Source organism: Sinocyclocheilus rhinocerous, unplaced genomic scaffold (genome assembly GCF_001515625.1).
Source record: "Sinocyclocheilus rhinocerous isolate Xijiao unplaced genomic scaffold, SAMN03320098_v1.1 scaffold1295, whole genome shotgun sequence".
Taxonomy (NCBI): Eukaryota; Metazoa; Chordata; class Actinopteri; order Cypriniformes; family Cyprinidae; genus Sinocyclocheilus; species Sinocyclocheilus rhinocerous.
The window spans coordinates 1,747,187-1,760,042 of NW_015660499.1; the positions used below are offsets into that span (position 1 = coordinate 1,747,187).

The 12,856-nt window shown below is 33.7% G+C and overlaps 1 protein-coding gene across 1 annotated transcript in view; it reads left to right on the forward strand.

Annotated features, from left to right (window-relative positions):
- The first annotated feature begins 5,457 nt into the window (after positions 1 to 5,457).
- Positions 5,458 to 12,856, forward strand: part of LOC107725155 (multivesicular body subunit 12B-like) — a 29,891-nt gene continuing 22,492 nt past the window's right edge. Inside the window, exon 1 of the mRNA XM_016534321.1 lies at positions 5,458 to 5,889. Coding sequence (XP_016389807.1) covers positions 5,842 to 5,889 — 48 coding nt within the window. The 5' untranslated portion in view covers positions 5,458 to 5,841. The remainder of the gene's footprint in view (positions 5,890 to 12,856) is intronic.

The window sequence follows — 12,856 nt, forward strand, 5'->3', positions numbered from 1 at the left end:
AGTGTATATTTCTGCATTCCGAATATTGAACGATGAGCTCAATGGATCATATGTTCACAACCAGCTAGACTTCTCTCCCTATCTGTCTCTCTTTCAGTGTAAAGACCTTATAAAGAAAGAGAGAACTGTATGTATAGTGCTTCATATGAAGATAGAGCACTAGCATTACTTGTCATAAGTAATTTGCTGACCTTTTCAAAAATGCTTGCATGAAAAAGTCAAATGTGGGTGAATGAAGCTGTACAATACCCTCTCAGCCCACGGCAAAAAACAGATCAGCCTCAGAGACAGAGCACTGCTTACTTGCTGTATATAATAAGAGTGTGTCTACCATAAATATGTATATTATACTGGGATGTTTTGCAGATTTTCCAAATAGAACATAATACACTGTAAAAAAAAAAAAAACTGTGACATTTACGGTAAAATACCGGCAAGCTGTGGTTGCCAGAACTAGAAGTTGCACACAGTGTCATTCACGCAAACACTAAACCCCATCATGGTGACGCACATGATACTGAAATAATGCAATTAACATTAATTTAACAACATTAGATGTAAGATGTACACCCTAATGTACACAAATGATAAGAAAAAAAACTAAGAAGAAACGTGTTATTTCAACAAAAAAAACATCAAATATGTGTCATGCAGGGAATTCTGGGAGTGTCAATTTACGGTTTGTCACTGTAAATTATACAATGGCTTTTTCTTTTTCACTTCCAAAAACTGTATTTTTAACAGTATTTTACTGTAAAATTACATTAAATGTAATTACATTTATTCACCATACTGTAGCATTTTTACAGTCTTTTACTGATACAATCACAATAATTTTTTACAGTGTATAGTTGATAATACATTAGAGTATAGTCATATATGGCCATATATATTGTCATGTGTGTGTGTGTGTAATATGTGTTTTAATATATTTCAGTATAATACTACTGGAAAATATATTCTAATAAACTAAAATATATTCAAACACATAAATTACCAATTATTTTCTCCTATTTTTCTCTTTATGTATTTTTACAATATGCCAAAAGTGGAAGAATATGCCAGTTTGCCAGAGATGCCAGAGAATATTGCTTCTCTAGAGAGTGGACAATAAGACAAACCTTTACTGTCATTCACAAAAAGAAGCCAAATCAGAGTTCAGCCGACATTGGCAATGGGCTGCAATGACCTCTGACCTCTCTGAGCCAGACACTGGAGGTGTGATTGATAACCCCATTACAGAGTGAGAGAAACCTCTCACACAAAGTGTGCTTCATTCTAGATTCAAGTTTACTCACCCATTACATGTTGTTCCAGACTCGTATGCTGTCAAATCTTTGGAGGAACCTTCACACAGTTCTTTCCCACATCTGTCAAGATCCAAAAAAGACAAAAAGCAACATTAAAGTAGTCCATATGACTGTAAGTCTTCTACAATTGTACAATAAATCACAGTCAAGTCATGATTCACAGAAAATATTCCTCTCTGCCAATATCACTCAAAATCATCACATGTTTGATTAGAAGCAACCAATAACCAATGGCTTACATGACGGAGAGTAAATAATGACAATTTTCATTTTGGGGTGAATTATCCCAACTTGCAAAAACTAACCAAAGAAATGTTTAAACACAACTGTTCTCACAGAAAAAAGGTACAAAGGGTACTTTTCAAAACTAACCTTTGTTTCTCATTTACCTCTAAAAGATGCTTGCACCTTAAAGTACATATTAGGAGAGTTCTAAAGAGTTATTTTCAGTACCTAAAACCAACATATTAGTACCTATAAAGTACATATTAGTACCTTTTAAAATGGTACCACCTCAGTAACAGATTTTGTACTTTTTGTAGAGAAAGTTATATTGTCATCGATTCATCCAGTGTATAGAAAAATATAGTTTATATTCATAACAAAGATGAATTTGGTAATATGCATGTGTTTTGACTATATTTTAGTTACTTATTTTTCCAAAAATATCTTTTTAAAACACATAGGCCTATATAAAAAACTCCAATGCATGGAAAAGATTTATATAACAGAGATATAAATAAAATATAAAAATTAATATACACCTTAGGATAGAAAGAAGCTTTTAAAACAAGCATAAACAAAAATAGGCTGCTGGAAGCCCTATCAGTCCTGCATGTGTCAGATAAACAAATAAGAAAACCTACACACCAACTGGACAGTGAAAACACTATATATACACACCACAGCCTCTGCCAATCTCACAATGCTGTTTCAATATTCAGCTAAACAGAAGAAAACCCTTATACAGCAGCAGATAAACACTGCTGCTCAAAGTTTGGAGTCTGTATGATATTTTATGAGGAATTCAATACTTTTATTTAGCAAGGATGCATTAAATTGATCAAAAGTGACAGTAAAGACTTTTACATTGTAAAGAAAATTTCAATTTCAAATCAAAACTTTCTTTTCATCAAAGAATCCTGAAAACTAAAATGCATCACAGATTCCAAAATACTAATTAGCACAACTGTTTGCAATATAGATAATAATCAGAAATGTTTCTTGAAATCAGCATATTAGAATGATTTCTGAAGGATCATGTGACTCTGAAGACTGGAGTAATGATGCTGAAAATTCAGCTTTGCATCACAGGTATAAATTACATTTTAAAATATATTACAAGAGAAAGCAGTTCTTTTAAATTGTAATAATATTTCACAATTTTGCTGTTTTTTTCTTTATTTTCAATCGAATAAATGCAGTCTTGGTGAACAGAAGAGTCTTCTTTTAAAAACATTTAAAAATGCAAGCATCATATTAGTACTCTTCATACTTAATGATTTGATGGTAATGACAACTACTGGAATTGAACAAACTCCTAAAAATCTTAATTTTTAGTTTTAATTAACTGTTTAATAAGAAAGACATTAGATAACATGAGACGACAGAGAGTGCAGCACTTCACGCAGCTGTTCCAATGCCACCCTCCTGTGGATAAACTGCACAATAACAAGAGCCAAAGACAGATCAAGTCGAGATCTGAGCACACGTTCAGAGGGATTTTGAAAGACATGATGAGATTTAAGGTCAAGTTTAGTTTAAACCGTCTTTATTTCAATCCTTTCATATCTTCATAAGTAGCTAAGAATTCAGACTGAAAACTAGAAATGATGTGCAAAGCTCTGTATGTAGAGCAGAGGTTAAATATAAGTTATGTTCTTTAAAACTCATATGCAAAATCTAATGCTATGCATATAAAATCTACAAAATAAAAATGTAAATATAAGTTTAAATGACTAAAACTAAAACTGAAATAAAATAAAGCGAAATAGAAATATATATTTTTTAAATAATAAAAAAATAAAACTAATAAAATGACAAAAGTACAAAATGGCTGAAATTTAAACTAAACTAAAATAAAAATATAATATAAATCACATTTAAATTATAGCATAAATCTCATAAAAAAAAGCTAAACTAAAATGACAAGCGTAATAAAATTACTAAAATTTAAACTAAAATAAAATGAAAATTTAAAGTAAAATAAAATTTAAAAACGAAAAAAGAAAATGACAAGAGTAACAAAAAAAAACTAAAATTTAAATGAAAATGAAAAATATAAAAATAAATATAATAATTCAAAACATTAAATAAAGCTATTATATTAATAATACTGAAATAGCACTGGACCATTACAGAAAACTTTGCCATTCATCAAAGTTATAAAATTACTAAAACTAAAAGTAAAATAAAAATAAATAAATAAATAAAGCTAAAAGGAAAAATTACAAAAGAAATAAAATTACTAAAATTTAAACTAAGATATGATATAAAATCAAATTTAAAATAAAATGAAAACCGAAAATAGAAATAACAGCTAATTCAAATTAATTATATAAAACTGAAATACCACTGGATCATTACAGAAATCTTTGCTCGCCACCAACGTTCTGAAATCTCATTTGCGATTTAATTTGCAATAAAATATAAAATAAAATAAAATAATAATAATAATAATAATCAATCAAATAAAAATAAAGACATTAAAAAATACATACATACATACATACATACATACATACAGGTTTAATACCATAGATGTCCAGCCTAATGAAGGCCAAATTTACAGAAACTCTGCTGATCATCTGAATGTATAATTTCTTGCTTTATCTAACACCATCCATCAGCGCACACATCACACATCTGCTATGTGATTTATAATTTGTCATTTATAATTTGGGGGAGCCCTCCACTCTCACTATCTGATGGCACTGCTAATGCAATTAAAGTGAGATTATCATGTCTGCATGGCACTCAAGATGGCACCGTTCACAAGGCTTGTAGATCAGTGGCCAGTGCTGACAAGGCATGTATGTATTCAGCTAACAAATATCCAACATGGGCTGATGTGTTCTCAACTTTCACATCAAATTTAAGATGACAAATTAGGCTGTGCATGCATACAAATTACACAACTCCTCAAATATCAATATTGATTAAACTCCAGTATGCGATTAAAAAAACGAAATGGTGCAGAGATTCACAATCTACATATACTGCTAGTAAAGCTTTGGGCTCTGTTTACCTGGTAATCCTTCTTATGAATGAACTGTGGGCTTCACTACGCCAATCTCATTATGTCTATGAGATCTGGGGCATCAAGAGCTTTCACTGTTTGTCCTCGATGGGAAAAACACTCTCTGTCAATGAGATTTTATCTGAGACCCACAATCACAATCCCTCACTTTCACACTCAAACGCACCTGGACAGGTTTTATCCTGTATAATCAGGTTGTGCTTTTATCATTATCTGAAAGCTTTAATACTCAAGATCTGATATAAGAATATAACGTATAATATTATTATTCAGAGTGATGGGCCTTTGCTCATATTAAAATAACACATATTCAGTGGGACAATCAGACTGATACACATTTTTATGTATAAAAAATAATGTATAAAAATGTCATGCATAAATTGATATAGTATGAAAATAATTATAGCCTATGTAAAATCGTATTAGGAAAATATTAGAAGTATTATTTATTTATGCATGTTTATTTGTTTATTTAAATGTATTATTTATTTATGTATTTTAGTCACTTTATTTTTTTATTTGTTTATTTTAATCTTATCTTTTATTATTTATTTATTTTTATATTTTTACACTGTTTTTCTCTAAACGTTTTTGAAAACCCCATGCCATATTTATAAATAATTTTTCATTAAATTAAATTTTTTTTTTTATTATTACTTATTAATCACATGCTTAGTTTACCTTATAGATCTCGAATACTCAAGATTTAATCTAACCTGGGCTGTTTTGCATTAGCAAGGCTTTTATTCAGAATATAAAACAGATATTGAATGGCAATGACAGTTAATCACAACTATATCAGCAACAAAACCACAGAAAACAAACACACACACACACACACACAGAGCTACCCCTACCTCCTTCCCTTCTCAGTTTCAGTGACTGGTTAGAAATGGCAGCTACTGAGGACCCTTAAACCACTCTGGCAAATTAAGGAGATATGCGTCGTTTAAAATGGATTAACTCATTAACGGGAATGTCAACAGTCCACTCTTGAGCTGTAACGACAGACAGAAGAGAATCCAGTGGCGTATCTCTTTTCAAACCGCAGCGTCTGTCAGTCTATCTGTGTGAAGTGTATTTGTTGGGGTAAGAGAGACGTCGATTAGCATTAGCGCTGTTAGCTTCGCTGCTGCTTTCGCCTGCCGCTGCTCCTCTCGCAGCCGAGCTTTCGCGCTCTTCCTGCCGCATTCCCTCCCGCTCCGCCCCGCTCTGCTCTGACGCGCTGCCGAGGCTTCTGCGGCCTGCTGCTACCGCTGTGTGCCGCGGGTCATGAAAAGCTGCTTTTGTCCGAAAAGGAAGGACGCTCTGCATTTTACAGTTAAGTCAATGTGGCGTTTAATGGATGAAATGCTTTTTGCACAAATTTCGAGAAGAATAAGGAATATTGAGGAGACTTGGGTTAGCTTGTTAGCTCGTCTAGGCTAAGTATAGAATCTCTATGGAGTCTCCTAGCAACCTGCCGGATAATGCTAATGGCTAAAATTGGGCTTCAGCCAAATGATAAAACGCACTATAATGCGAATATTTTTTATTCATATCATGGACTCAAGATATTACAACAACGTCAAGATAAGTGGTTAAAATGTTTAAAGAGTTGTGAATTGTTCAGCAGGGTAATAAATGTTGGGTAGTTAATGTTATTGTAAAGAATTGCTTTATGAAATATTACTTGTTTGATTTTTATCTCGCATAACAAAAGCGGAGATATTTTAAGATTATGGAGTATAATAGTATTATTTTAGTGATGCATATATATATATATATATATTTATTATAGAGAACATTGCTTGTCTACATGGACAATATCTAGGATAATGCTAATGGCTAAAATTGGGCTTCAGCCAAATGATAAAACGCACTATAATGCGAATATTTTTTATTCATATCATGGACTCAAGATATTACAACAACGTCAAGATAAGTGGTTAAAATGTTTAAAGAGTTGTGAATTGTTCAGCAGGGTAATAAATGTTGGGTAGTTAATGTTATTGTAAAGAATTGCTTTATGAAATATTACTTGTTTGATTTTTATCTCGCATAACAAAAGCGGAGATATTTTAAGATTATGGAGTATAATAGTATTATTTTAGTGATGCATATATATATATATATATATTTATTATAGAGAACATTGCTTGTCTACATGGACAATATCTAATCTGTATGTTAATTACATTTATGACATTTAGTATCAGATTTCTGTGTGAATGATTCAGATGTTTGATATACCTATTATGCAGCTTCTGTTCAATTCATTCAAATCACAAAAAGCAAGTGAGTGTGTAAACAGAGGTAATTCCGTAATAAATAAATGCTGTTTTATGATTTGGCTCTTTGAAAACGTTGAAATTGGATTTTCAGATCAGATTAACACTAAAGTGCCTAATGAATTTGATAAGGCAAGACCTGAAACTGTCATTTTGTTATCAAATACTCCAGCATTAGTTAGAATAAATGGCACATTATAACAGCCAGCCAGAGTCTGAATGCTGCTGTTGTTCGTGAGATATTTGGAGCCATAGTGGGGCCAAGAGATTCTCCGTATTTGTATGACAATTGTGGATGGATGTGTATATTTATTTCTATATATATTTTTATGGCCTGGATTTATTCCAAATTTGTGTCACTGTTGTTGACTTATTTCATTTTGAGTAGCACCTGAGATGTTTTGATTTTGTCTCAGAAATGAAAATATCTTATAGTTGTTGTCGTAATGTTAAAACCAGTGTTAATGCATTTGAGTCGTTTCCCATGACGGTGTTTGCTTCAGCCACCTGTGCAAACAAACATGTTTTCTTAGAGAGGTGGAGTATACTTGAACAAGCAATGAAACTAACATATGCAGGGCATGTTTTCCTTCTGGTACAGTTGGGACAGTAGATCAGCTTTTTACTTGCCCTGTAAATATTTTCTCTGGTCCTGAAGCAAAAGTCTTTGTCTTTTTAATATTTACGTTTAGCAGCTGATTTTATCCAAAGTCACATACCAAAAGGTAACAAAAGCAGTTCGTCAAAGAGCCAAAAATATTTGTAATATACAGTGCCAGGTTTATTAGACAACTACATTTTAATGGTTTAATAAAATGTTAATTATCAAAATTATAACAACTTAATAATGCCTTTTACATTAGTTCTTCTACAAAAATAGAGCTCTATAAAATGTTTTATATTTTCAGAAATTCATTAATTTTTTTCTGGACTTATGATTTAATAAAAATGTATTATCAAAAATGGTGATAATCAAATTGAAGGCATAAACAATTTTATTTATCCTTTAAAATGTAATCAAATGAAAATGAAAATTTTTATTTTTGGCAAACAAAGTGCTGCACAACAGGGATTTACTGTTAAAATGAACAGTGATTTAAGAAAAACTATGCCATTCATTCACACAGAGACATGCAGAGCATGCAGATTTCATATCTAAATAGTATTTTTACAGTTTAATATTCACAGACAGTAGTCCATATCGCTTTGATTAATTGTACATCACTTCTTTTTATGTATTCATCCAAAATTCCAAATTCCGTGACTTTCTGCATTATAGAGTAAATTCCATTTTTGTGACTGGATTCGATTCCATCTATGTTTTCCGCATTGTGGAAATCATAGGGCCCTAAATATGCACATCTGCAAACTGAATTGACAGCATAAACGCAGCAGTGCTCTGATTGGCTGAGTGAAGCTTATGTAGACTGGCCCAAACTTCTCTCACGCTGGCTCCAGGCCATTCTTATTGTTGAGCCCTGAAATATCTTCCAGACAGTGTGTTGACAGAGCCAGAATCTGTGCCATCTGAGGCTGCTCTGTCCTCCTGGCAGATGAGTGATATGAAAGCAGATCTGCCCATAATGTCCGAAGGGCATCTCAGAGCCTGTCCTGCTCATGTTCCAGGAAGGTTGCATCCATTCTTTATGATAATTGCTTTGGTGTGCATTTGAAGATGCATCATATTTACTGTTTACACACGTAGCCGGTTGAAATACCAGTTTACACCTACATGAATTTTGCATCATTGTGATTTATCCAATAGGTCTTTCCATTTAACCTGTCATTTCCTTATGATTTTTGGGGTGGGGATAGGAAAAAGCTTATTGCTAATACCAATGTAATTCTGCCAGCATTTGATTGTTTAATAGGGCTATGTCGATTCAAGAATATGTCTTGACTGCATCACATATGTTTACATACATTTTCGTCTGTCTGAACAAGTTCAATCTGACTGCAGATTCCAAATGTACTGTTCATATGTACTCTAAACTTTCCAGTCCAATTAAATTACATATTAAGTATGATACTTGCACTAGTTTTCATCAACTGGAATGAATCCAACTCGATTTCAGATTCTGAAAGTTCTGTTTGAACCCTACATATTGCAGTGCGATTCATATGTTAATTTACATGTGCATTGCACGTATTCCAAACAAAATGTATGCATACATAGTGCAAGTATAATTGTCAATCTTGCCTTGATTGCACATCTAAAAATAAAGATGGCTTTTATGTCAAAGGAGCTTTTTTAGCACATTGAGTCTCCTCCACTGACCAGTTTGTGAAGCACATTTGTAAGACATCAAACGTATGTAATCACACATCTCAGCTCTGCTCATGCGCGCAAGATCATTTTGAATCCGACTGAGAATATAGTTGGACTCAAGCATTTACATGCTTAATTTTTTCATTTTGATCGATTATTTGAGGTCTACACCATTCCTTGCAATCCAATCGAAATTTCATTTGGATCGGGCATAATTGGATCAATTAAGGTGTTTGCATTAAAGCTTGGTTCAATCTGATTGCATGAACATCACAGATGATTGAGTTGTTTACACAAAGGCTTTTTGATCCAAATTGAGCCATCAATCCGATTATAAACTGATTATTTGTGTGCATGTAAATGTAGATATTTACATGTGCATTGCAGATGTTTACATGAAGACTTTTTAGTCAGTTTATCAATCAGATAACGACCAGCACAGCATCCAAAACACTGTGCTGCTGACCAGCAGTGCTGGCCGTATAAATCATATGCATCATACAGAGAGGCTCCATATATCAGAATATCAATGAGTTATGAATGAATGACTGGCTCAATAATAATAAATGGATGTTGGAAGCATTCCATCATTTACCTCTCTCCTTGGCTGATGGATTCTGCAAACCTCTTTCAGATCCAGACCACATTTCTGCTAACTTAGGTTTGAAATAATGATGTGGCTCGATTGAAAAAAAATTTCATTTTAATTTGGTGCTGCATTTTCTAGGTAACAAGCCTCCACAAGCTTTCATGGTTGCGGTTGCCAGATTTCAAGAGATTAAATCTGCCAATCATAGCCTTTTACTTTAAATTGATAAATTTTCTGCTCATTGGTTTACTTAATCTTCCCAACCTGGCAACCACGCCACTTAACCATTATCATGCAGCCCTACATCGTACATTCCATCTCCATTATCCCAGTCTTCACTGGTTTGAAGATTTTTCTGGCTCAGAACAGCCTTTTTTGGGGTAAAAGCAGACCAGGTTGGGCACATTATAAGTCAAAAAGGGGTCTATGAAATCTCAGTGTTATCAGTCATTTAGGGTGGTTTGCAGCCTTGACGTTTTTATTCAGAAACTAATTATACAGTTTCCTTAGATCGATTGAAAAAAAAAAATCATTTTAATTTGGTGCTGCATTTTCTAGGTAACAAGCCTTCACATGCTTTCATGGTTGCGGTTGCCAGATTTCAAGAGATTAAATCTGCCAATCATAGCCTTTTACTTAAATTAATAAATTTTCTGCTCAGTGGTTTACTTAATCTTCCCAACCTGGCAACCATGCCACTTAACCATTATCATGCAGCCCTACATCGTACATTCCATCTCCATTATCCCAGTCTTCACTGATTTGAAAAAATTTCTGGCTCAGAACAGCCTTTTTTGGGGTAAAAGCAGACCAGGTTGGGCACATTATAAGTCAAAAAGGGGTCTATGAAATCTCAGTGTTATCAGTCATTTAGGGTGGTTTGCAGCCTTGACGTTTTTATTCAGAAACTAATTATACAGTTTCCTTTTCTGTAAGAACTGCATTCCTTCCCTGTTCATGAATGCAGTCTATTCCTGTTTGGTTTTCTCACTGTCGACTCCAGGGATCATCTTGTCACATCTCTTTTTAACACTCTCTCTTGGCTCTGGCAGAGTTCTCACATGCTCTCAGTTTGATCTCGCTCTCTTTCTTCGCTGCTGTTTGCCCTGTTGCAAGCTGCTTCCATGCGCACCAGCGATTTGACACAGCTTCTTTGTGGCTTGTTTGGGAGATCGCGGAGGGCAGGCCCGGTTGCCAAGGCGCCTCCAAAGCGCTTAGCTCCATCCAAAGACTTCGTTTCATTTGTATTCAACTACACAGCTCCTCAGATGCTCAAACAAACCCTGACTCCAAATCAGTTGATTTGTGAAGTGTCTCCTGATGAAAACAAACGCAGCATGATGGAGACGTTACCAGAACGCCTCCAGAATGTGTCTCTTGTGTTCATCACACACACAGTTTTTCTTCAGCTCTTGTTTAATCTGTTGATCTGTGGTAGACATGCAAGTTCCCTGTTTACATTTTAGAGGAACGTGCAAGTTCTTGTTCATTATGTGCTTTCAGACAGTCTGGAAGTGTGTTTTCTTATCTCAAAGAGAATAAACAGACTTCATTATCAGAATCTAGCTAATTGTAATGGTCTTGAATTAGGATTTTCTTCCCTTGATGTAGTCAGTGTGTTAGATTAGAGGAGTAGTTGATAAGTAAAGGCTATATAAAGTCTTGCTCGACTGGCTCAGTGTTTCATCCCCCACCCTCTTGTGCTTTTCCCACTAGACTCTTTTTCTATTCTCCAGAACATTGTTCTCTGTTCAAACATGTCTTGTACACAGTGGCTTGGTTTCATTTGTCAGTTTGTCTTCGTGTTTTGGCGGTGCCGTCATGTTTTATTCTGCTCTGTGTTGTCGCACTGAAATGTGTTTGGGTATCGGCTTGTGTAAATGTGAATTTTACAGTAAGTGCGTTCTCAGAAAATAGGTACAAAAGCTGTCACTGGGGTAGTATCTTTTCAAAAGTAGCTCTTTTGCACATTATTTACCCCTAAAAGATGCATATTGCTAATTTAAAGGTACATATTAGCACATAAAAAGTACATATTAGTACCCTTTGAAAAATGACAGCTTTTGTACCTTTTTTTCTGAGTGTTTTGATGTTCAAACCACTTTTATATTACTAACAAACAATATAGGCTATGTTTGGCATAATTTTATGCTCTAAGAGAACCTTTTAAAGTGGCATCAATGCGGTTGAAGCCTTACAAAATTGAAATAAAAAATTGAATCATTGAAAGTAGTTGCCATACAAGCTTTTGTGCTGTTTTAAGTATATAGATGATCTGTGTGTTTGGGTGGTTTTAAACAGTTTTATGGAAAAATGTGGTAATATGCTGTTGCAAATGTTGTTGCTTATAATGATTCAAATCATTCGTAATATATATATATATATATATTTTTTTTTTCCATTTCCAAATCTTTAAATCAGTGGTTCAGTTTGTCTTCGTGTTTTGGCGGTGCCGTCATGTTTTATTCTGCTCTGTGTTGTCGCACTGAAATGTGTTTGGGTATCGGCTTGTGTAAATGTGAATTTTACAGTATGTGCGTTCTCAGAAAATAGGTACAAAAGCTGTCACTGGGGTAGTATCTTTTCAAAAGTAGCTCTTTTGCACATTATTTACCCCTAAAAGATGCATATTGCTAATTTAAAGGTACATATTAGCACATAAAAAGTACATATTAGTACCCTTTGAAAAATGACAGCTTTTGTACCTTTTTTTCTGAGTGTTTTGATGTTCAAACCACTTTTATATTACTAACAAACAATATAGGCTATGTTTGGCATAATTTTATGCTCTAAGAGAACCTTTTAAAGTGGCATCAATGCGGTTGAAGCCTTACAAAATTGAAATAAAAAATTGAATCATTGAAAGTAGTTGCCATACAAGCTTTTGTGCTGTTTTAAGTATATAGATGATCTGTGTGTTTGGGTGGTTTTAAACAGTTTTATGGAAAAATGTGGTAATATGCTGTTGCAAATGTTGTTGCTTATAATGATTCAAATCATTCGTAATATATATATATATATATATTTTTTTTTTCCATTTCCAAATCTTTAAATCAGTGGTTCTCAACCTTTTTTTTCCACTTGGCCGCACTATGGTCCAAGTGCAAGTCTCACGGGCCGCACGCATATCATTTACATATTACGTCACCAATACAAACC